Genomic DNA, 25,048 nt, shown 5'->3' on the forward strand with positions numbered 1-25,048 from the left:
AGCTATTTACAGGTCAATAGGATGCTTTTATTTTACTCTTATGTTTTTATGAGTTCTTATTTATTTATGTGAAGTTTTAAGGACTCATTTATAGAAGTCATTGTTGCATCTGTATATGTCCAATTTAGAGCCCTAATAATTAATGGGTGGATAAAGCCTGTTCATGTCTTTTGGAATACTTGCATTTCAAAAATAGTACTGATTTAAAAAATACTGCAGATGAGTTTCTTTCTTTCTTTCTTTCTTTCTTTCTTTTTTTGACAAAGAAGCCAACTTTGTCAGCCTGAATACAAACTGATAGTACTTGTTGGGAATGATCTCCTGCAGCAGTTGTGATTATCACACTGTGCTGAATGTGGCTCTACTTGAAAATGATGGCATAGATGCTTTTAAATTTCATCTTACCCAGGCCTGAACAAGGCATGCATATTGCAACTTTCCTTTTTCAGTTGGCATATTATTGCCCCTATTATCTTGAGTTAGTGTATGTGAGTTAAGGGCACAAGGAAATATTTTTTGGAACATAGCAATGGCACTTTTCACAGTAGGAGGGACTCCTAGATATTCAACATAAGATTTTTCTGTCTTTTTCAGTAAAATCAACTCAATGATTATCCAAACCAATAATGCTTCACACCTGTGTAAGAAATTGAGTGCTTTTTTAAAAAAATAAATAAATAAAGCCTTCCCAGTGATTTTTTAAAATACATAGGGAAGAATAGGAACCAAGGTCCTGATAGGTTAATGGTCAGGTCCAAAGTCACCCTTGTTTACCTTCTGCTCTTTGTATTAACAAGAGAGCACAGTGGCTCCATCCGTGTAGATGAGTCTTAGAATCCAGTAGAATAAAATCATGATAGTAGCTAATACTTATGTAGTATTTTCCAGTTTACAGACAAGTGGATTTTGTATCCACTATTTAATTTAATTTTTAAAACTATTGTGAAAGGCATTGTCATCCTCATCACCATTTTAATTATGGATGAAAAAAACCAAGGTTTGAAGACTTCATGTGACATTGGCCCAGGCTGTAGCTTATCCAGGATTGAGTGCATGCTCTGTCTTATTCACTTTCCATTACCCATGCTGCCCAAAGAGCTTGCCAATCCAAATAATACTTAATGTTTAGTTATTAAATGGCATGTGATTGATGACCTTTGGGGAGGAAGGAGGACCTTCCTGTTTTTCATCAGGAAACTGTAAAGTTTGTTTTCATTATGTCCTTTAGTAGCAGAGAAAGGTGACCCAGAAAATAGCAGAACTAACCCACATTTAGGTTTGGAGTTTTACTTCTGCTTTCCTTAATATACTTCTGTTGTTAAGTAGCAATAGGTCAAAGGCATAAGTTCAGTTCAGTTCAGTTACTCAGTCGTGTCCAACTCTGTGACCCCATGAACCATAGCACGCCAGGCCTCCCTGTCCATCACCAACTCCTGGAGTTTACCCAAAGTCATGTCCATTGAGTCAGTGATGCCATCTAACCATCTCATCCTCTGTCATCCCTTCTTCTCCTTGCCTTCAATCTTCCCCAACATCAGGGTCTTTTCAAATGAGTCAGCTCTTTGCATCAGGTGGCCAAAGTATTGGAGTTTCAGCTTCAACATCAGTCCTTCCAGTGAACACCCAGGACTGATCTCCTTTAGGATGGACTGGTTGGATCTCCTTGCAGTCCAAGGGACTCTCAAGAGGCTTCTCCAACACCACAGTTCAAAAGCATCAATTCTTCTGCACTCAGCTGTCTTTATAGTCCAACTCTCCCATCCATACATGACTCCTGGAAAAATCATAGCCTTGACTAGATGAACCTTTGTTGACAAAGTAATGTCTCTGCTTTTTAATATGCTGTCTAGGTTGGTCATAGCTTTCCTTCCAAGGAGTAAGAGTCTTTAATTTCATGGTGGCGATCACCATCTGTAGGATTTTGAAGCCCCCAAAAATAAAGTCAGCCACTGTTTCCCCATCTATTTGCCATGAAGTGATGGGACCAGATGCCATGATCTTAGTTTTCTGAATGTTGAGCTTTAAGCCAACTTTTTCACTCTCCTCTTTCACTTTCATCAAGAAGCTCAAAAAGATGAGAATATTTTAAATGCTTTTATTTGATCCATTTTACTATTTAAGGCTCATGCCCTATCTATTTCTCATTAGGCAGGTAACTTTTAAAAACTGTGCCCTCTTTTATAACCTGGAACTCATGCTCATTCTGAGAACCCAAGTGGCCTCCTTAAATGTGGGCAGTTTAGACTCCATCATCCCTAAATGAAAAGCAGTATCACTTTTCCTATTTTATAAGTGAGAAAACTGAGACTTGAAGAAGATAATTTAGGTGCCAAGGCCCCTTAGTGAAGAAATAGAATTTGTGGGAATTAAATGTCAAACTTCCTGACCAAGTACCCTTGCTCTTAATCACTACACTCTACTGCCTCCTAGTGGCTCATCTCAAAACTGGGCTATAGCCCAGATCAGCCCTGCCCAACAGAAATATGAGAGCCAGAATCTATAATTTAAAATTTTCAGGTAGCTGTATTTTAAAACATAAAAAAGGTGAACTTAATAATATATTTTAAACCTCAACATATATAAAATATTATCATTTTAGTGTGTGTGTGTGTTAGTCACTCAGTCGTGTTTGAATCTTGCAACCCATGGACTTAGCCTGCCAGGCTCCTCTGCCCATGGAATTCTCCAGGTAAGAATACTGGAGTGAATAGCCATCCTGTTCTCCAGAGGATCTTTCTGACCCAGGGGTTGAACCCCAGTATCCATGTAATTATTACAATTGATTAAGTTAAACATGTAAAAATATAAATAGGATAATGTACTTTTTAAAAAAATTAATCTTTGAAATCCAGAGTATTTTTTATACATACAGCGAACCTGAGACTAGTCATATTTCAAGTGTTCAATAGCCACTTGTGGTTAGTGGTTGCTATATTGAACAGGACAGAATTTTATTAATAACCTTGACTTTGAGAAATGAGTCTTTGTCCAAGCCAGGAGGTCTAACTAAGATGTGATTCTGTGAGAGCATCCCAGAAATCTTACAGCACTGAGGACCAGTTTCATCTGAATTCTTGGAGTTATAGGACAGACAGTTTTAGACCTGTTCACAGCAGTGCATGTCACTGACTCTTATCTAAATATATTTGACCTCTTTCATGACCACTTCCCCGGACTTGGAAGCTTATCTGTTATGATTCTGTGCACCACTTTTATGGTGTGACTGATTGATAAGGAGCAATTTTCCATGCCAGAATGCTTAATTTGCATTAATTATTGTTGGCTTTGCTTGGAACCTAAAAGGTAAAAGGAACTAGGCAAGATTAGCTTAAAGTTTTTATGGATATAAAGAGCAGAAGTCCCTGATGGCACAAAAGAACATAATAGAATTCTTTAATTCAGGGCATGGGGAAACACTTCTTTGACTGCTTGGGTAAAATAGTATCTGATGTTTGTTAGTAGAACAGAATATTTTCATGTTAAAGAATCACATTGTCCCTTTGCCAGAATTGCCTTTCATTCACATAATAGGATACGGATGTTATAAAGGTGTTACAATAAATTTTATAAAAGTCAGAAGAAAATGCCAAAAGTCAAAAGTCAGGAGAAAATGAAATTCAGTATCCAAAATTGAGCTATTTAGAAGATGAATTTGATAACAGTATACATTTTATTTTTTATTTTCTTTAGTCTGATCATTAGAATTGAATTTCTAAAGAGTAAAAGGATGTGGAAAGAATGGTAACCATTAGCTTCGATATAAATGTAAATATTTGGGATACATTTCCTTTATAGCTTTGGCACTAGGCACACTAGCTTTTATTTCATAAAAAGGATATTTACACACTCAAGATAGTCGTTCTCCGCTTTCCTGCTTCTTACCTGAAAACCTAGAGAATCCGAAACACCAGCCCACTGGATAAACAAAAACACTTTGAGATCCTTCTTACCATATTAGGATGTCAACTTTGGGTGGGCTCCTTCTTCATCCTCCTCTTGGAGTGAATCCTTCTCCCCACTAGCAGCTTCATGGTGACCTATTAACATCCAGATTACTTCCAACCTTCTCTGTAATCTTAACCACATTGCGATTTTTCCTCCCTCATCTTTATGCAGCTCACACCTGTCTCTCTCTAGGTGTCCTTCTCCAGCTCCTTTGAAGCACAGTCCATCAGCTCATTGACACCATCTTCATCGTTATCAAGGCCATGTCACTGTCTTGTGCATTTTCTCATCATCCTTAGGGATTTGAGTACCAGGTCAATGACTTTGCCTTGCTATCCAAACTGTGCTGCCTTCTTTAGTGAATTCGGTTTTATGCATCACACAGTTCCTCTGCGGCATTCCCTCCAGGTCCTGACACTTCTGCTTTATCTCCCCCATTCATTGATGTGACCATCCCATGGGCTTTCTAATTACAAACATCTTTGCATTCTCTAGTGTCTGAATTCTGAAATGTTCCTCTGTGACCTCATTACCTCTTCCCCGCCCTTCTCTTCCCCTCTCTGTCACTCCTTCTGACCTTTGGAAGGTGTCGTGGGATAACAGCTTGCACCTCTAAGCTCTTCTCTTTGCTCATGTGTGTCTTTTAAGACCTTGAGATTGACATGCCTTCCTTCCAGGACAAGTGTCACTCCCCACTCTGTCTCTCATTCCTGGATGTCCCTGCTCTTTACCATCGTTAGAATCTCTGTTCTCTCTGAATTTTATGTTTATAATTTATACACCCATTTCAAAGAAGGCCAAGTGGAAGGATAGGAGCTCACTCTTTCTTACAATGACACCAAAATCACAACTAACTGCTGAACAATTAACAACAACAACAAAAAAGCCCTGTAACCTAGCAAGAAAGATGCCCTACTTCCAATGACAAAGAAGCCATAATGAGTTGGTAGGAGAGGCACAATCACTATTTAGTCAAATCCATACCCACCAGGTGGGCAACCCACAACTGGAAAACAGTTATACCACAGAAGTTCTCCCACAGGAGTGAAAATTCTGAGCCACAGTCAGGCTTCCCAGCCTGGGCATCCAACAACTGGAGTAAGAACCCCTAGAGAATCTGGCTTTTAAGACCAGCAGGGTTTGATTGCCGAAATTCCAAGGGACTTGAGGAAACAGAGACTCCACTCTTGGGGGGTACACACAAAGTCTCATGTACACCAGTACCCAGTGGAAAATAGCAGTGACCCCGTAAGAGACTGGACTGGATCTACGTCATAGTATTGAAGGGTTTCCAGTGGAGATGCGGAGTGGCTGCAGGAACGGAGACTGGCAGCAGCAGTCCTGGGGAGTTTTCATTCATTGCCATGAGCCCACCCAGAGGCTGCCATTAGCCCCACCCAACAGCCTATAGGCTCCAGTGCTGGAACGCCTCAGGCTAGACAACCAATAGGACAGGAACACAGCCCCATCAATCAGCAGACAAGCAGCCCTTCTACCAGAGGGACAAGACCCGGGTCCACCTACCACTGGGCAGGAACCAGTCCCTTCCATCAGGAAGCCTGCACAAGTCTCTTAGATAGCTTCAAGAGGATAGACAGTGGAAGCAAAAAGAACTATAATCCTGAAGCCAGCAGGATGGAAACCAATTATAAAAAGTTAGACAAAATGAGATGGCAGAGGAACATGCCCCAGATGAAGGAAAAAGATGAAAACCCAGAAAAACAACTAAGTGAAGTAGAGATAGACAACCTACCAGAAATAAGATAAGTAATAATAATTCAGAATAATGATAGTGAAGATGATCCAGAATCTTAGAAAAAGAATGGAAGGATGTATCAAGAGGATATAAGAAATGTTGAACAATGACCTAGAAAAACTAAAGAACAAACAGAGGTGAATAATAAAATAACTGAAATGAGAAACTAAAAGGGATCAATACTTGAATAATTGATACAGAAGAATGCATAAGTGACCTAGAGACAAAATAGTGGAAATCAGTGCCATGGAACAGAATAGAGAAAAAAAAAAAATGAAAAGAAATGCAGACAGTCTAAGAGACCTCTGAGACAACATTAAACATACCAACACTTGCATTATAGGGGCCCCAGAAGAAGAAGAGAGAGAGAAAAGGGACCTGAGTAAGTATCTGAAAAGACACTAGCTAAAAAGTTCCCTGATATGGGAAAGGAAATAGACACCCAAGTCTAGGAAGTGCAGAGAGTACCAGACAGGATAAACCCAAGGAGGAATATACCAAGACACATAGCGATCAAACTGACAAAAGTTAAAGACAAAGAAAAAAATATTAAAAGCAACAAGGGAAAAATGACAAATGCCATACAAGTGTACTTCCATAAGGTTATCAACTAATTTCTCTGCATAAATTCTGCAGGCCAAAAGGGAGTGATACAATATATTTAAAGAGATGATAGAGAAGAACCTGCAACTAAGGATACTCTACCCAGTAAGGCTCTCATTCAGATTTGAGGGAGAAATCAAAAGCATTATAGACAAGCAAAAACCAAGAGAATTCAGCACCACTAGACGAGTTTTGCAACAAATGATAAAGGAACTTCTCTAAGTAGAAAAGAAAAGGCCACAACTAGAAACAAGAAAATTACGAACGGGAAAGCTCAGCAGTAAAGGCAACCATACAATAAAGGTAGGAAATCATCCACACACAAACATAATAACAAAACCAGTGATTGTGAGAAAAAGAGAGTACAAATGCAGGATATTGGAACTGCATTTGAAATTAAAAGAACAGCAACTTAAAACAGTCTTCTTATATTTGTTGTTCAGTCATTAAGTCATGTCTGACTCTTGGTGACCCCAAGAACTGCATGCTAGGCTTCCCTGTCTTTCACTGTCTCTTGGAATTTGCTGAAACTCATGTCCATTGAGTCAGTGATGCCATCCAACCTTCTCATCCTGTCTTGCCCCCTTCTCTTCCTGCCCTCACTCTTTTCCAGCATCAGGTCTTTTCTAATGATTCAGCTCTTTGCATCAGGTGGCCGGAGTATTGGAACTTCAGCTTAAGCTGATTTTGTTTATGATTGACTGATTTGATCTCCTTGTTGTCCAAGGGACTCTCAGGAGTCTTTTCCAGAACCACAACTCAAAAGCATCAATTCTTCAGTGCTCAACCTTCTTTATGGTCCAACTCTCACATCCATACATGACTACTGGAAAAACCATAGCTTTGACTGTATGTACCTTTGTCAGCAAATTGAGGTCTCTGCTTTTTAATATGCTGTCTAGATTTATCATAGCTTTCCTTCCAAGGAGCAAACGTCTTTTGATTTCATGGCTGCAGTCACTGTCCACAGTGATTCTGGAGCCCAGGAAAATAAAATCTGCTACTGTTTCTACTTTTTCACCATCTATTTGTCATTAAGTGACGGGACTAGATCCCATGATCTTAGTTTTTTGAATGATGAGTTTTAAGCCGACTTTTTCACTCTCCTCTTTCACCCTTCCTCATTAAGAAGCTCTTTAGTTCCTCTTTGCTTTCTGCTGTTGGAGTGGTATCATCTGCATATCTGAGGCTGTTGATATTTCTCCCAGCAATCTTGATTCCAGCTTGTGATTCATCCTGCCCAGCATTTCACACGTGATACTCTGCATAGAAGTTAAATAGGCAGTGAGAATACACAGCCTTGTCATACTCCTTTCCCAGTTTCAAACCAGATAATTGCCCTATGTCCATGTCTACCTGTTGCTTCTTGACATACATACATTTTTCTATCTCAAAACCTCATGTTAACCACAAACTGAAAATCTACAGTTGATACCTGCACAAAAAAGAAAAAAGGAATCCAAATACAGCAGTAAAGTTGGTCATCAAATCAAGAGTAGAGAACAAAGGAGAAAGAAAAAATAAAAAAAGACCTACAAAAACAAATCCAAAACAATTTAAAAAATCACATAAGAACATACATATCAATAATTACCTTAAACATAAGCAGATTAAATGCTCCAACCAAAAGACATAGATTGGCTGAATGGATATGAAAATAAGACCCATCTATATGCTGTCTATAGGAAACCCACTTTTAGATCTAGGGACACATGCATACTGCAAGTGAGGGGATGGAAAAAGGTATTCCATATAAATGGAAATCCAAAGAAAGAAAGCTAGAGTAGTAATCATCATATCAGATAGAATAAACTTTAAAATATAAAGACTGTTACAAGAGACAAAGAGGGGGCAGAAAGTGATCAATCCAAGAAGAAGCTGTAACAATTGTAATTATATATGCCTCCAACATAGGAGCACCTCAATATATGAGGCAAATACTAACAGACATAAAGGAAGAAATCAACCATAACAATAATAGTGGAGGATTTTAATACCCACTTTCATTAATGAACAGATCATCTAGACAGAAAATCAGTAAGGAAACACAGTCCTTAAATGATGCATTAGAGCAGGTGGACTTAATAGATATTTATAGAGCATTCCATTCAAAAGCAGCTGAATGTGCATTCTTCTCTGAGTACATGGAACATTCTCCTGGATTGACTGCATGCCGGCCAACAAAGCTTGGTAAATTTAATGAAGTTTAAATCATATGAAATATCTTTTCTGACCACAACACTATGTGTTTAGAAATTAGCCATAAGAATTTATAATCCCATCTCTCATGTATCTGCTGTATTTCATTAATGTATGTAACTTCAGGTTAGACTCACACCTTGAACATCATTTACTTGCTCAACTGTACCCCCAACTCAGGGTACCCCCCTTTGCATGCATTTTGCTTTTCCTCAGACCAGTACTTCTCAATTTTTTTTCTCATTATCACTCACCTCCCCACCCCAGGAGCCATTTAAGCATTTTTTTCTAATCACCCCCCCAAATTAAATATTCAGTTATAAGATTTGTTATGTATTGTAGAGTTTGAGAGATCACAAACCATTGTAATATCTAATTTTATTTTTATAGTAATCTAATACTATTTTTCACTGCACCACTCCCACTCCAGGATGTATATGTATGTATAGTTATCATATGTATGTATGTCCTAGACCTTCATCCAATCTATCAAGTGTTGGAGGTAAAAACATACGTCTGAATTGAATGTGATCCTTACAAAACTCTAAAGACACCATCATGGAAAAAAACACAAACAGAGGTTATAGCTGTTAGAAATTCCTCCCTTATGGTCTAGTAATATCTCCCAAATATTTTCTGTCTTCCTAATATATGTATCTTTTGTTCCCCTCCTCAGTGCCTATACACACACCCGGAAGATGACATAATGTTTTACTTACTAAGAATACTTAAGTCATTCAAGGTTAATTTTTGTAGCTTCCCTTGCCCCTTTCTCATTTCCTACATGTTCATAGACGTCCTCTTTAAATTTTGCTCTCCAGGGGAAGAATTGTGTTGTCTCCCTAATAAGCCTAGTGGTCACACCTGTATTTGTGTGGCTTTTTAATTGAGGCATAATTAACATGCAAAAATCCACAATATTTTTTGTTTTGTACAATTAGTTTTGACATTTTTTATATTCTCTTGTATTTACCTCCAAAATAACATGTATAATATTTACCCCAGAAAGACCCTTCATGCCTCTTTCCAGTAAGGTACTCCCTCCTCTGAGGCAATCATTGTTCAAATCAAAATTTTTCACCACAAACTAGTTTTAGCCTGTTACAGAACTTCATTTAAAGGTGAACATTTAATACTTTTGGGCATCTGGATAATTTCACTTACCATGATTTTTTTGAGGCTTATCCATGTTGTTACATGTTACATTTTTTAAAATTGATGAGTAGTAGTATCTCATTGTATAAATTCCTGAATTTGTTTATCCATTTTCCTGTGGGTAGATACTTGGTTTATTTATAGGCTTGAGTCATCATGAATATTCATGCTGTGACTAGTTATGTCCCAGTCTTTGTATGTTTATTTTTCTTGGGTAAATATCTAGAAATAGAATTGTGGGTAGATAAATATTTAATGTTTTTTTTTTATTATTTAATGTTTTAAGAACCTGCCAGATAACAGTTCTCCAAAGTAACTGTACCACTTTTCACTCCATTGGTGAAAAGATCCGTTTCCATTGGTGAGAGATCCACTTGTTTAGCATCCTCACTAACATCTGGTGTTGTCAGTCTTTTGTTTTAGCCATTAGTTATTAGTGTAAAGTCCACATGTGATATTGGTTCTTTTTCTCTCCCTTTCCCTGCCCATTAGCATGAGCATTCTCTTCGGTCTTCAGATTCTTCCCATTCCACAGACTTCCACATGCCCCGCTTCTTCTGGGGAATGTCTCCATTCAGCTACTCCAGCAAGTGGTTCTCTTCACTCCTTCCGTTTTCTGATCAAATTGGCAAGACGAATAGTTAGCACTTACTGCTTTTTCCCCCTTACCTGTTCATTCAGCTTCTGCGGCTGCTCTCTTAATACCAGCTGTGAATTCTAAAGACTCTCTCAACTCTCACTCCCCTTGATTTCTCTGAAGTAAAGAATATGATCCCGTTGACCTCCTGGTGCTTTGAAGCTCTCTATTTTGTTGCTCATAACACATTATCTTTCTTTTCTATTTCCTGCATCTGCTCTTCTTCTACTCTCCCACTACATTTAGGAGAACTGAGAAATTCATTGATTGTCCATCGCACACACACATATAGTGTGAATATACAAAACTTCTCACAATCCTACCCCTTTCTTCTTTATTTTCTGCCACTCTCCCACTCTCCCACTGTATAAACTCCCACACTCTCCCACTCTCCACTGTGTAAACCCAAACTCCCAACTAAACTGACTCCTTGTCACCATTCAAGAAATAGAAACGTGCAGACTACATTTGAGAGAATATTACAAAGATTTTTAAGTGACAATTCTTCTAGTTCACCCAAAATATTATTTCTTTGCATTTTATCATCTTATATTCCATGTCTGTACAAAAGTGAATTATCAGAGAAATGATGAGAATGTTTACCCACTTTCTTAAGATTTGGGTGTTATTTATATATATATATACACATATACACAGATTGCTAATTGTTGAAATATTTTTATAAGTAACTTTCCCCCAACAAAACTCTTCTCAGTCATGCTGTGATTACTAATGATGAGAGCATGAGTGAGTTGTTTTAAATCTGTAGCATGGTTTGCAAGGAAGAAGGAAGGGTCCCTTTTCTCAGTGTTTTCTTTTGCTGTGATAAACACTCCTGAGGACAGAAAAAAGCTGTGCATGGGAGGCACTGTTGGGGAAAGCAAGCTTTCAAGAACCCCAGTTTTGTTTATATTCTCTTGAAAGTGTTGGATGGTCATCATTTTTGCCTTGCATAAATATTTCTAACAGAAGATAATTAAACAGGCCAGACCGCTGTGTCCAGCATAGGAGTTTTCAGTGGTCTTACCTTCCCTGAAAATCATGTTCCCACTCCTTTAATTCTCACCATCTTTCCTGGCCTCACTTTCAATCTAGTGCTCTTTAACTCCTGTACTGGGGAATGGCTTGAAACAACTCTTGACTCATAGCTTAAAGCAGGTACAATTCAATAAAAAGAATACTAGAAATGCAGGTGTTCACTGGAAGTAAAAATCGAGTAACTGTTGATCTCAAATTCAGTTGGAGATCAACTTTGCCTTGACATAGAGGTTAAATTCAGAATTTAATGTGGTAGAGAGCCTCAAAAAATTTCAAATCTAAAAATGCTCTGTGTAGGCCAGGAAGAGAAATGCCAAGGATAGCACTATGCATGCTGTCTGTGTCCCCTCTGGCCCATGCTTGCCTGTGACCTGCAGTTCTGTCCTGGGAAGTACCTTGAGGAGGAGAAGGAGGCCTTTGAGACTTCCTCCCTTTTTGCTGACTTGTTACTAATTCTGCCAACCTCCCTGCCTCGTGCAGGGCCCACTCTGGTGCTTTTCTGCTGTGCCATCTCTCTGCTGGGCAGCATTATAGAGCTTTATGCCCTCAACCTTTCTGCCACCTCTTTTCTTCCAGGTAAAAAGAAGGGTAACTGACACTTGAATGACAAATTACCGAGCACTTCCTCACATCTCATGCACCTGCCCACTGAAGGTTTCCAGAGGGCAAGCACCTTCACTCCCTCATGGCCAACTGGGAGATGGCGAGGGACGTCACATGCCATGAGCTGCGAAGCGAGACCTCCAGAGCCAGATGCTTGCTTGCATCACGTGGCTGCACTCTGCGCTCTCCCTGCGCTCTGCTCAGGACTAGGAGCTGTAGAGCTTAGTGAGAGTGGATCTCTGCTTGACCACATAGGAGTGTGTGACCCTGGGAAAACAATGTGATCTTATAGTGGCTCCAGTTACTCATTTACAAAGTGAAAATAGGGCTTCCCTGGTGGTTCAGATGGTTAAGAATCTGCCTGCAATGAAGGAGACCTGGGTTTGATCCCTGGGTCAGGAGGATCCCCTAGAGAATGGAATGGCTACCCACTCCAATGTTCTTGTCTGGAGAATTACATGACTGTAGCCTGGCGGGCTACAGTCCATGGGGCCGCAAAGAGACACAACTCAGAGACTAACACACACACAAAGTAAAATTGCTGCTAGTAACCAGGTCCTTCATGAGTACTAAACAAGAGAATGCATGTAGATACTTAATATAGGACCTAACCCCAATAAAGATAACATAAGCCTCAGTTACTATTATTACTAGCGCAGGGATGTAATTTTTCACTTCAATTTGAAGCTCATATTCTTGGCTAAAATTAATAATAAATCAGAAGTGGGCGGTACATTTTCTGTTCCTGCTGCTGAACAGCTTTAGTCAATATTCAACCTCCTTGAGACTCAGTTTCCTTCTTTTCAAAATAAGAGATGGGAGCTGATGATTCTGTAAGGCTCTTTTGCTGCAAGAATCAGTGGTTTTCACTGTGACTCCAAGTTTCTCATCTCTTTACTGAAATGGAAATGGAAGATCAGAAAGGAATTTGAAAGTCCCTGTTCCCTTCAGAGGCAATCCTGCCTTGGAGCAGCATTTCGCCTTTGCTGAGAGATCAGTGAGCCTTCAGGTAGAAATTCCAGATGCTAATTCAGCTGGAGAGGAAGGGAGGAGCATGTGGAGCTAGCAGTTACCGCATCCTCCCACATGCTACACGCTCTGGTAAGCGCACTGTGCGTGCGTGTTTATTCCACTCTTTAGAGGAACCCAGAAAGGTAGAGATAACTGTGCATCTTTCACAAATTTGGCCACTGAGGCTCATGGAGGTGTAACATCTAACCCAAGTCCTATAGCTGATGAGAGCAGAGCCGGGATTTAGACAGCAATCCGCCTGAGCCTAAACCAGGGACATGCATTCAACTGCATCATCCAGATGATCCTTTATCTATGGGGTAAATGAATCCTGCCTAAACCAGGCTAGTCTCAGCTGCCCTATTTTCCAGGAACCAACCTGGGGACATTATTTCTCTGCCTTCCTTCAAATTGCTAAAGAGCTTAGCATCAGTATTTTGTTTGCTTTGGAGACGTGCTACTTGAGGCTTGCCCCACCCCTCAGACCACTTCTATGCACTCATGGTGAAGAACTGGCTCCACGCATGCAGGCGCAAGGCCTTCGGGAATAAGCGTCCTGCTGCCAGGGCTCAGGGCAGGGACTTCACCAAGCAGATAAAGAGCCAAAGGAGCATAAGAGGTGGGAACTTGGGAAGAACCTTTTCTCAGGACCCACTCCTGCCAGCCCTGTGTGAGGTCTTCGTGTGAGCTGTGTTTCCATGTCTGTAGCTCGGTGACTAGACCATGTCAGAACTGTCCATCATTCCCTCCCTTGGCTTTCAGCTGGGGAGAGAAGTGTTAAAGACCACCCACACCACACAGGGCAGCCGCCCCACCCCGCCCCATCACTCCCTACACTATGGCTCCAGACACTTGACTCTGGTTCTGCAAACCTACTGCAAGCAGGATGGGGATGTACAGGGGATCTACTCTCATAATTCTAACTATAGTGAATATGGCTTTGAATTGAAAAAAAATTCATTCTTCACCATGAATATATATGAATCTGTCCTCCAGACAGTTCTACATGGCTTCCATAAAGAATGAAGCAGAAAAACTAGGGCAAGCGCCCGTAAACTAGGTTTCCATTGCATCACTCAGTAAACTAGAACATAAAAGAGGCTACACAGGGTAGGATCCAATTTTCTTCTTTTCCTTCTGCTAGGAAAGACAGTAGAGACACAGAAAAACATGCACTCTGTAAAGACAGTCTTTTAGTCAGACGTTTACAATTTGACTTTCACAGTTCAGTTTCTCAGAGGAGCTGGTAAAGATCTGTCAGCATCCCCTGCCCCTCCCTTAAAGTCAACATCTTTTCCCTTTGTGAGAGACACAATTTCTGGATCCAACAGCAAAACACCCCAGCAAAGGAATGGTAGTTAAGAAGACTGCCCAGCACTCCAGGTTCACACTGTGGTTAATAGGAAATTTTACTGCATGCAAGGGTATTGCCAAATCCATTTATTTCTGTTATTGCATTTCCTAAATTCTCCCCAAATGTCAATATTTTTTTCAAAGCAAGCATCTGCTTTCAGTTTAAATGAATGTGTCATGAGATTTTGCACAGGAATTGAAAAAGTTTTCTAGACTTTTGGATAGCAGCCATCCTGACTGGCGTGTAATGGTACCTCATTGTGGTTTTGATTTGCATTTCTCTGATGATGAGTGATGTTGAGCATCTTTTCATGTGTTTGTTAGCCATCTGTATGTCTTCTTTGGAGAAATGTCTGTTTAGTTCTTTGGCCCATTTTTTGATTGGGTCGTTTATTTTTCTGGAATTGAGCTTCAGGAGTTGCTTGTATATTTTTGAGATTAATCCTTTGTCTGTTTCCTCATTTGTTATTATTTTCTCCCAATCTGAGGGCTGTCTTTTCACCTTACTTATAGTTTCCTTTGTTGTGCAAAAGCTTTTAATTTTCATTAAGTCCCATTTGTTTATTTTTGCTTTTATTTCCAATATTCTGGGAGGTGGGTCATAGAAGATCTTGCTGTGATTTATGTCGGAGAGTGTTTTGCCTATGTTCTCCTCTAGGAGTTTTATAGTTTCTGGTCTTACATTTAGATCTTTAATCCATTTTGAGTTTATTTTTGTGTATGGTGTTAGGAAGTGTTCTAGTTTCATTCTTTTACAAGTGGTTAACCAGTTTTCCCAGCACCACTTGTTAAAGAGATTGTCTTTTTTCCATTGTATATCCTTGCCTCCTTTGTCAAAGATAAGCTGTCCATAGGTTCGTGGATTTATCTCTGGGCTTTCTATTCTGTTCCATTGATCTATTTTTCTGTCTTTGTGCCAGTACCATACTGTCTTGATGACTGTGGCTTTGTAGTAGAGTCTGAAGTCAGGCAGGTTGATTCCTCCAGTTCCATTCTTCTTTCTCAAGATTACTTTGGCTATTCGAGGTTTTTTGTATTTCCATACAAATTGTGAAATTATTTGTTCTAATTCTGTGAAAAATACCGTTGGTAGCTTGATAGGGATTGCATTGAATCTATAGATTGCTTTGGGTAGAATAGCCATTTTGACAATATTGATTCTTCCAATCCATGAACACGGTATGTTTCTCCATCTGTTTGTGTCCTCTTTGATTTCTTTCATCAGTGTTTTATAGTTTTCTATGTATAGGTCTTTTGTTTCTTTAGGTAGATATACTCCTAAGTATTTTATTCTTTTTGTTGCAATGGTGAATGGTATTAAATGCTGGAGAGGGTGTGGAGAAAAGGGAACCCTCTTACACTGTTGGTGGGAATGCAAACTAGTACAGCCACTATGGAAAACAGTGTGGAGATTTCTTAAAAAACTGGAAATAGAACTGCCATATGACCCAGCAATACCACTTCTGGGCATACACACTGAGGAATCCAGATCTGAAAGAGACACGTGCACCCCAATGTTCATCGCAGCACTGTTTATAATAGCCAGGACATGGAAGCAACCTAGATGCCCATCAGCAGATGAATGGATAAGGAAGCTGTGGTACATATACACCATGGAATATTACTCAGCCGTTAAAAAGAATTCATTTGAATCAGTTCTAATGAGATGGATGAAACTGGAGCCCATTATACAGAGTGAAGTAAGTCAGAAAGATAAAGAACATTACAGTATACTAACACATATATACGGAATTTAGATAGATGGTGGCGATAACCCTATATGCAAAACAGAAAAAGAGACACAGAAATACAGAACAGACTTTTGAACTCTGGGGGAGAACGTGAGGGTGGGATGTTTTGAAAGAACAGCATGTATATTATCTATGGTGAAACGGACCACCAGCCCAGGTGGGATACATGAGTCAGGTGCTCGGGCCTGGTGCACTGGGAGGACCCTGAGGAGTCGGGTGGGGAGGGAGGTGGGAGGGGGGATCGGGATGGGGAATACATGTAACTATATGGCTGATTCATGTCAATGTATGACAAAACCCACTGAAATGTTGTAAAGTGATTGGCCTCCAACTAATAAAATAATATTAAAAAAAAAAAAAAAAAGAATTAAAAAAAAAAAAAAAAAAAAGAAAAAGTTTTCTAAATTGACAAACTTAACAGGTCCTTAATTACCAGAGGAAAACGTGCTGAAGCCTTATTTGCTTTTGCTAAATATCTGTCACTGAAGCAGAGCCAGAAAAGTGAGATGAGGCAAATGTTGTTATTTAACACGTGAGAAAAACAGTCCCACTGCTATATAACCAAAGGGAAATTTCCCTGTGAAACTACAAATGTTTAATGGCAAAATTTGCACATTATGAACAAGATCTAATTTCTAGTTAATGTTTCTCTTATGAAATCAGTGAGGAAGATGTTATTGGTCCCAGGATCCCCTTCTCAGGGATTTTAGCCTTTTGGAAGTTCCTAAGGGAGACCTAAGAGGAAGGAGTTTTGCTTGCAAAATATTAGGAGACTTTTACTTCTGTCGATGCCTATGTGGACAATACAGGAGTTGAGACTTGGACACACAAAAGAACTTGGCCACAGAGCTTCTATGAGCAAAACAACTGCTCTTCCAATTGCAGCGTCACCCTCCAGGCACCCCATCTACAGTCTCCCTGTATCACCTGGCATCTGGAATATTGCTCATCTAGGCAAATCAGCTGGCCACTGTGACCCTTTTGCTCCAATTGTTCCAGAAAATCTTCTCTTTCCTCTTTTTAGCTTTCCTCATCCTTATATATGTAGCCTTATATCAAGGATCAACTGATCAGGCAGATCCCACATAGTAAGCAGGACAGAGTTTTTAAATCATAGACTGAAGACCACCCTCAACAGAATCACCTGGGGGGCTTATTAAGATTCCTGAACCCTACCCTGACCTACTGAATCTTAGGAGGCCTGGGATCCTTCCTTATACCAAACCCATATTGATTTTTTTAAGGATTTTATTGAATTTGTTATAATACTGCTTTTTTGTTTTATATATATATATATATATTTGGTGGGGGTGCTGTGAGGCATGTGGGATCTTACCTCCTTGACCAGCATTGGAACCCACACCCCCTGCATTGGAAGGCAAAATCTTAACCACTAGACTACCAGGAAAATCCTTTCCTGTACTGATTCTTAAGCACTAAAATTTAAGAACAGTTGATCTAAGGGAAAAGTGAAGACAGAATATTTTAGGTCCTGGGGGATTATCAGTCTTCAGATGGTGACTGTTTGATGGATGAGGACATTCAGCATGCAGAGAGGAAGCAATATTGCCTAACCCAGGAGCAGGTTTACTTCTCCCTAGTTCTTCCACTTTTTTGGAGATCTCTAATAGTTCTATCAGTACCTGCAGAAGCCTTCGCAGAAGCTCTGACAGGCCTCACAGTGTGATATTAATTTCCACATCAAATGTTGTTTAGTCACTAAGTTGTATACAACTCTTTGTGACCCCATGTACTGCAGCCACCAGGCTTCTCTGTTCTCCACTATCTCCCAGAGTTTGGTCAAACTTAATGTCCATTGAGTTGTTGATGCCATCCAACCATCTCATTCTCTGTTGCCCTCTTCTCCTCCTGCCCTGAGGATAAAGAAGTGTGTCCATGCCTAATTAGAAGGGGGATGTACTGAGGTTTCATTTTGTCAATTTATTCACCTGTTATGAAAAGCTAGACTGCATATTAAAAAAGCAGAGACATTACTTTGCCGACAAAGGTTCATCTATTCAAAGCTATGGTTTTTCCAGTGGTCATGTATGGATGTAAGAGTTGGACCATAAAGAAAGTTGAGCACTGAAGAATTGATGCTTTTGAACTGTGGTATTGGACAAGACTCTTGAGAGTTCCTTGGACTGCAAGGAGATCAAACCAGTTGATCCTAAAGAAAGTCAGTCCTGAATATTCATTGGAAAGACTGATGCTGAAACTGAAGCTCCAATATTTTGGCCACCTGATGCAAAGAGCCAACTCATTAGAAAAGACCCTGTTGCTGGGAAAGATTGAAGGCAGGAGGACAAGGGGATGACAGAGGATGAGATGGTTGGATGACATCACCGACTCAGTGGACATGAGTTTGAGCAAGCTTTGGAAGTTAGTGATGGACAGGGAAGCCTGGCATGCTGCAGTCCATGGGATTGTAGAGAGTCAGACTTGACTGAGGGACTGAATTGACCTGATGAGTTACTTACTTAAAGCTTTTTCTCTGAAATTCAGAAAAACAGCCTGTGGACTTGCTTGGTTGTTGAGAGGAAATACACATCCTTGGTGAATCACGTGCTTGGTGAAAATGTTACTTTCATATTTTCCACCTTTTGAATTGACTTGTCAATTCGGTCTAAAGGGCTAACAGAGTATTCCTATATAGAGGGGGCTTACATTGATAATGGGCTTTGGATTTCCCTAAATTGCCCATTATAGAGCCAAAAGAATGCATTAGGGAGTTTTAATACTGTCGAATGCTGGCCCAGAGGTGATCTGTACTGTCAGAATACATAGGTAATTCCCATTATTAAGCATTTTGTAATGTCTATTTGAAATTTTATGCCTCTCTTGTTATTCCTTTTTACATGGAAATAACTGCTTAAACCTTTCTTTTCTAAGAAGCTTTCCTGGCATGACTTAAAAAGAGGCTCAAAATTGCTCCCGATTCTTTCCTGCCTAAATATTCACCTTTAGCCATCACCGCTGCAAAATGAAGACCCACTCCTTTGTGTGGCTCCAACATCAGCTGAGTGGGTTCTGAACTATCAATCTGCCATTTAGGCCTTCTCAGCTTGGCATTTGCCTGAGAATGAGGTTTCCAGGGGGGTTGACTGTTTCAGTTACTGGGGTGTTTTATATTCAATGCAGTGCTATTCATTTGTGTACTTAGTGACAATTATTACACTAAAAATCCTTTGTGATATCAGACCAGACACAGGAAAAATGACTCTACCATCTAACTTAAATTTCTTATGAGTAGTTTGAAATGTGACAGTAAAACTGTTTGGTGGCATTTCAGGGGAGGGAGAGGGGAGGCTCTGAAGAGCTCCGGGACCACAGTCCTTTATGTCTCAGCCCAGAAAGAATTCACCATGAGGCAAAGCAATAGATAAGTGATTTATTAGAACAGGATGTTTGTGAGGCTTACAAGCAGGCTGGTGAGAGAGTGCCACACCTGAGAACTTAGTGGACTACAGGTTTTTAATCAAAGAAAAAGTGCGGAGGTGGAAAGACCTTCTTTGACTTTCTTGAGTAGACATCACGCTTCCGTCATCACCTCCTCTCCCAGTTTGAGCAGGGACGTTTTCTTGTCCCTGTGTGGTCAAACAAGATCCACAAATTATTGTTTTTTATGTGTGCAGAGAGTGTGTCCTAGAGACCATTAACTTACTGAGTTCACTGGGCAGGATGTAGGTCTCATACCACCATTGTTTTGTTGTTTTGCGGCATGTCTCATGCTTCGGTTGTGTGGTTTTATTGCTAAGCAAGCCTGCTTGGTTTTGTTGTTAAGCGAACCTGCTTTCTTGAGTAATCATTCATTTACAGGGGTCTCCCATATTTTTTCTGCTTACAATCCCCTAGTAGGATTAACTATTTAATCACCTACTTTGACCCTTTACTCTCTTCCTATCAGAAGTATATTACTTTGGAAGGAATTTCAAAAGCACTACATTCTCCTTAGTTTCAGAAATTAATTTTTAAAGAGAGGATATAAGTTTAATGGATGATTTTAGAAACATTAACAAGCCGATAAAAGTCAAAACATTTGGTAGCTACTGTGTGCCAGAGACACAGGGTAATCAGACAATTGCCTAAGGAAGCATGAATAGTGGAGGTAGAGTCAGAACCCAGTCATTCTGGTTTTTGAGTCTGTGCTTTTTGCTACTATGCAGAGAAGCTCCTTAGCAGTGCCTGGTAAATAAGAAGTGCTCAATAAATGGAAGCTATACTGTAATTTTCATATGAGTCTAAGGCTTGGGATGCTTCTCTATTCCTAGGATCGCTTCTATAATATTGAAAGAGCTGTAGAAACAGAGATATAAAATAAATAATTATATCACTTGCCTCTTATTTTTTAAAAAAGCTTAATTGAGGAGACTTATAAATATCTAGGAATGAAGAAAATAGTAAAACCATGGATTAAAAAATAACTTAGTAATTATTGGATTTGTGTTTGTACAGATTACCTTACTAGTCTCTGGGATGAAAGAAGTAACTAAAATTAATAAGACATGGGTCCTACCTATGAAGGAGCTTACAGCCTAATAATGGTCACAGACAGAGAGTGACAGAATGGATGCAGAAATGCCAATCATGGCCCAGTGATGGAACATGCTAAATTTGAAGTTCCAAAGTTGAATCCTAGTGTTATAGTAGCTGTGTGCTAAGAGCAAATCCTGTGAGCACTCCAAATCTCAGGGTTTTTTAAAAAATTTTTACTGGACTGGTGGTTACTAGTATTGTTTTCTAAATCTTTAAAATGGAAATAATTATGCATAATTCAAAATGCTTAATGATAATTAAATAATGCAAAGGAATCACTTACTCTGTCTTTAGCAGTGAATAAATGTTGAGCAAAGAGCTACTGTGACACATGAAGCTTTGAAAACTTGCCTGTATGGAGCTCTCACTGATAGACTCCCACCCACCTGCTGGAGGCAGTGGGGGTACCCTTTAGGTGCAGTGCCAGGGACTTGCAGAAGCAAAGGAGGCTCAAGCCTAGTTGCTCTTCAGAATGTTGAGCTGAAGAACAAGGGGCAGTTGCCCCTTTGGAGGGCAGAGCAAGGCTTTTATTCCCCTACTGTCTCTTTTTCTTAATGGAGACTCAAAATAAAGTAAAAATTTAAGAAAGGTGGCATATATATGGTCTGTGCTTGTGTTACATGGTTAGGAGCTCTGATGAGAGGATCGTCAGAGCTATTAAGAACACCACAATCTCAGAACCCTAAGGTCTTTGCATGAGTACACCAAGTGATTTTAACATACAGTGAGGGCAGAGGTGAGCTGGAGTAGTCATCTCTTAGGTTCTGTAGGATAGATGTCATAGAGGTCACTCAGTCTGCCTAGACTCATACCCACTACTCCACACCACTGGGTATGTTTGTTAACAGTGCTTAGAACCGTATTATAGAGGGTTTTAAACTAAGTAAGTGTCTGTGAGCAATAGGGAATTAATGAAGATTTTTATATAAGGCAATGTGTTGAGACCAATGCTCTAGGGGGAAAAATGTATCCTTTGGTTGTCTCTGTATAGTAGAAGGAGGGCAAAGAGGGAACTAGAAGTGGGGTATGAACTAAAGTGTTAGCAAGTGAAACTGAGTAAGATGCACTCCAAGCTGTAATAATATTCCAATAGAATTATAGGAATATCATCCTTGTTTTTTTAATATAGGATAATTAACAAAGAAACATGGGCCATAATGCAGATATGAAAAAGATGCTATTGAATTCAGAAACAGGTTGAAATGAAATTTAATTCTCACATAGTAATTACATACTATATGACAAGGAAGGTTCTATCTAGGTGAAGGTTCTATTTGCTATAAGTTAATGTGTCAAAAGCACACCAGTTTCATAACTCCTACCAACGGGTGAACAAAAAAGAAACTACAGGAGAAATATATCTTTCCTACTAGTCCTCTCCCTTTCAGGAACATAAACAATAGCAACAGAACTACCACTTACCAATTTCTTGGGCTTTCTTTAAAAACATTTATAATTATCTATCAAATTGGCGTGTGCCTGACCCCTACTGGGGTCTAAGGACTTTCAGAAGTTCCCAGGGAAAAGCAGAGTCCTCCAGGAATGCAGAGCCAAGGCGAAAAGAGTCTCCTCTACCCCAGTCTTTGCATCTTGTAATACTAACACACCACATGAAATTACAGGATGAGGTGTTTTCTTGAAAATTTTATCAGTCAGTCCCTGAAGAGATTAATAGAGGTACAGTTTTTCATAAAGAATTCAAAGTTCCCTGTGAATAACTTTGATGCTAACTTTTCCAATATGTCACATGAATGTGAATGGACAATCTCAAGTATTTAGATTCATGGACTGCACATGGTAATTAGTCTCACTGAGTTTATATACGAAAGGTTAAGCTGTCATTCTTATTGATGTGAGTCATAACAAATGCAAATCATTAAATCTTTGCTATCAAATTGTTGCGGCTTTTTTTTTTGCTGATTTTAAAGAATATCCGAGCTAAATTATGTCCTGAGGGGCTTGATTTTCAGCCTTCATTTTCTAAACCCGTATCTTCCTTTGGATTTTGGGAAAATTTCCAAATTAATATTAATAAAGATTTACAAAATCCTTGGAGGAAGAGTTCTTCTAACCATGAAATCAATAGTTAAATTACCGGGATTAAAAATATGTTTTCATATAAAAACATGTACCCATGGAAGAATTACTTCAAAGTTTATCTTAGAAGAGAAACCCAAGTGTATGTAAACATAGTGAACTTCCATAGAGTCTTATAGACACTCTTTGAATGTTTAACGACTAAATGAATGGATCAACAAGAAAGCAGCTTAGTGCTTTAAGAGCTTTAAGAACTGTAACGCAGATTTGTTAAACTATGCATCTTTAAAGCCCCATCCCAAGGACGAGCCACTTAAGGAGGCAGATATTACACCTTGATATCAAGAGGAGCCCAGTAGGAGTTAGCTAGATCCCAAAAGGGAGAGGATAGCATGGACAGCCACATCTCCTGGGAAATAGCTACAATTTATGGTGATAAATGTTTGCTAAATCGAATGGTAGTAAACACAGTGTCTGTGCTGGAAACATGACTTTTTCCCCAAGGTCTGTGATGGAAGACTGTCTTCTAGATAAAACAGCCTTGTAGCATAATACTTTTAGCAGTTGGAACTCAAACATATGGAGTCAGTACTGGGTTTCCCCTATAGATCTTCATCCCACAGAGCCTGAAGCACTGCAGGTGATGCTCTCAGGTGCCTTTAATAATTCAGGGAGCGGCGCTGCTGAAATCTCAGTGTGTGTACAAATTACCTGAGAATCTTTTTTGAATGAAGGGTCTGAATTTTTTACCTCCAGATGGGGCCTGAGACTCTGCATTGCTAACCAGATGCTAGGTGATGTTGAAGATACTGATCCATGGATCACACTCTGAGCATCAAGGTCATAAGAGGTAGATTTTAAGCAATTAGAATAAGCAGATATGATATCAGGGAAGAGCACTGGAACTTGACTCAGAGTCCTAGTTATGTGAACATAACATAACCTAGTTATGTGAAAGTCACTTAACTTTTCTGAATCCAAATTTTCAGATTAGAAAAATGAGTATGATAAGACAATAATACTTGCTGCATGAGATTGTTGTGAGAATTAAATTAATGTTATGTAAAACCTGACCAGAGCATTTGGTATATATTCTTTGCTGAATAAATGATTGCTGATCCTATATAGTAAAAACATAAGAATACAATTCAGTGTTGATAACTGATAAAGTTGAGGGACCCTTAGGCTATGTGCCCTTCATAGTTCTAGGGGCTCTATTCTTTATTCCACACCTGTTGTCAATTACAGTGTCTAGAGTTTAGCAAGTGGTCAGTGTTTGTGACATTGTATTGACGGCAAAGTTGATCAATGCCAGTGTACATTTTCGGCTTCTAAAACACTGATGTCATACTAATGACCCAGTGTTTCCCCATGGCACTAACAGGAAAGAGAACTTTCTCTCAAAATAATGATAATAACTTTAAGGCCTTGAGTCTTCTTTGAATGAAAAATGTAATCACTGGGAGAAAACTGAAATAAAGAAGACCATCAGACCAATTTTCAATAAAAATATGAGGATAAAATAGCTGGTCATTCTTTGCCAGCCAGTATCTCATAATTTCACAAATTATGTATAAGAGCTATCTCTCTTAGATAGAAAAGCAAAGATGGACACGGGCAGTTTGGCTGGCTTGCTTCTATTAGGAGCCCAGCCGGCAATGGTGTAGCTAGTATGAGAGGGGCCCGAACCATCCTCCACGTTATAAAGTGACTCCCGTGCCGCCCAGGTCATGTGCCCAAAATTGCTCCTCTGAAAGTTAAACTTTCTATTTAATCAATTTATAAAATTTTAAATAGAATTCTCAAAAAGTGCATAGCAAGAAATGGGAGGTAGACAAATCAGTGAATAATCTGCAGCATCATTTACATCTTAACATCTCTTTCCACTGAGAATTCAGAGACAGAAACTTGTTAGCACCTGGAGGAAGTCTAGTTTAATTTATCTGCAGTAAAATCCAGAGTGAATCCGTTAATCTTTGTTAAAAGAAATGAGATTTTCAAGTCTAATCAGAGGATTTAAAGTTTTATTAAAAGATGTCTTTTTTTCCCCCTCTTATAATCTATAGGTCTCAGGAGAAAAAGGAAGAGGCTATCACCTTACTGAAGGATTCCATTAAATATGGTCCAGAGTTTGCAGATGCATATTCAAGCTTAGCTTCATTGTTGGCTGAGCAGGTAATTGTTTCCATTTAGTTTCACGTAATATTTTCTTAAGTGTTTCTGTTGAAGGTATAGATTAATGTTATAATACACAGATTTTTATATCATTTAATTTGTAAGTTCATAATGGACAACTAATCTGTATATCAGTTTTCTTCTTGATAGAAATCATAAATCTAGGTTTCTCACTCCAGTATTCTTTGTGCACGTATGGGTCTCTAGACTAAGATGGTCCATTATAAATCACTACTCAATTCTTCATCA

The 25,048-nt window shown here is 39.2% G+C and overlaps 1 protein-coding gene across 2 annotated transcripts in view; it reads left to right on the plus strand.

Moving 5' to 3' along the window:
• The window catches only part of TMTC1 (transmembrane O-mannosyltransferase targeting cadherins 1), a 294,332-nt gene that overhangs the window by 231,232 nt on the left and 38,052 nt on the right, over positions 1-25,048 (plus strand). For both annotated transcript variants that reach the window (XM_065939883.1, XM_065939889.1), the window contains one exon: positions 24,691-24,799. In XM_065939883.1, the coding sequence (XP_065795955.1) occupies positions 24,691-24,799 (109 nt within the window). The remainder of the gene's footprint in view (positions 1-24,690; positions 24,800-25,048) is intronic.

The sequence above is a fragment of the Muntiacus reevesi genome, chromosome 1, assembly GCF_963930625.1.
Source record: "Muntiacus reevesi chromosome 1, mMunRee1.1, whole genome shotgun sequence".
NCBI classification, from domain to species: Eukaryota; Metazoa; Chordata; class Mammalia; order Artiodactyla; family Cervidae; genus Muntiacus; species Muntiacus reevesi.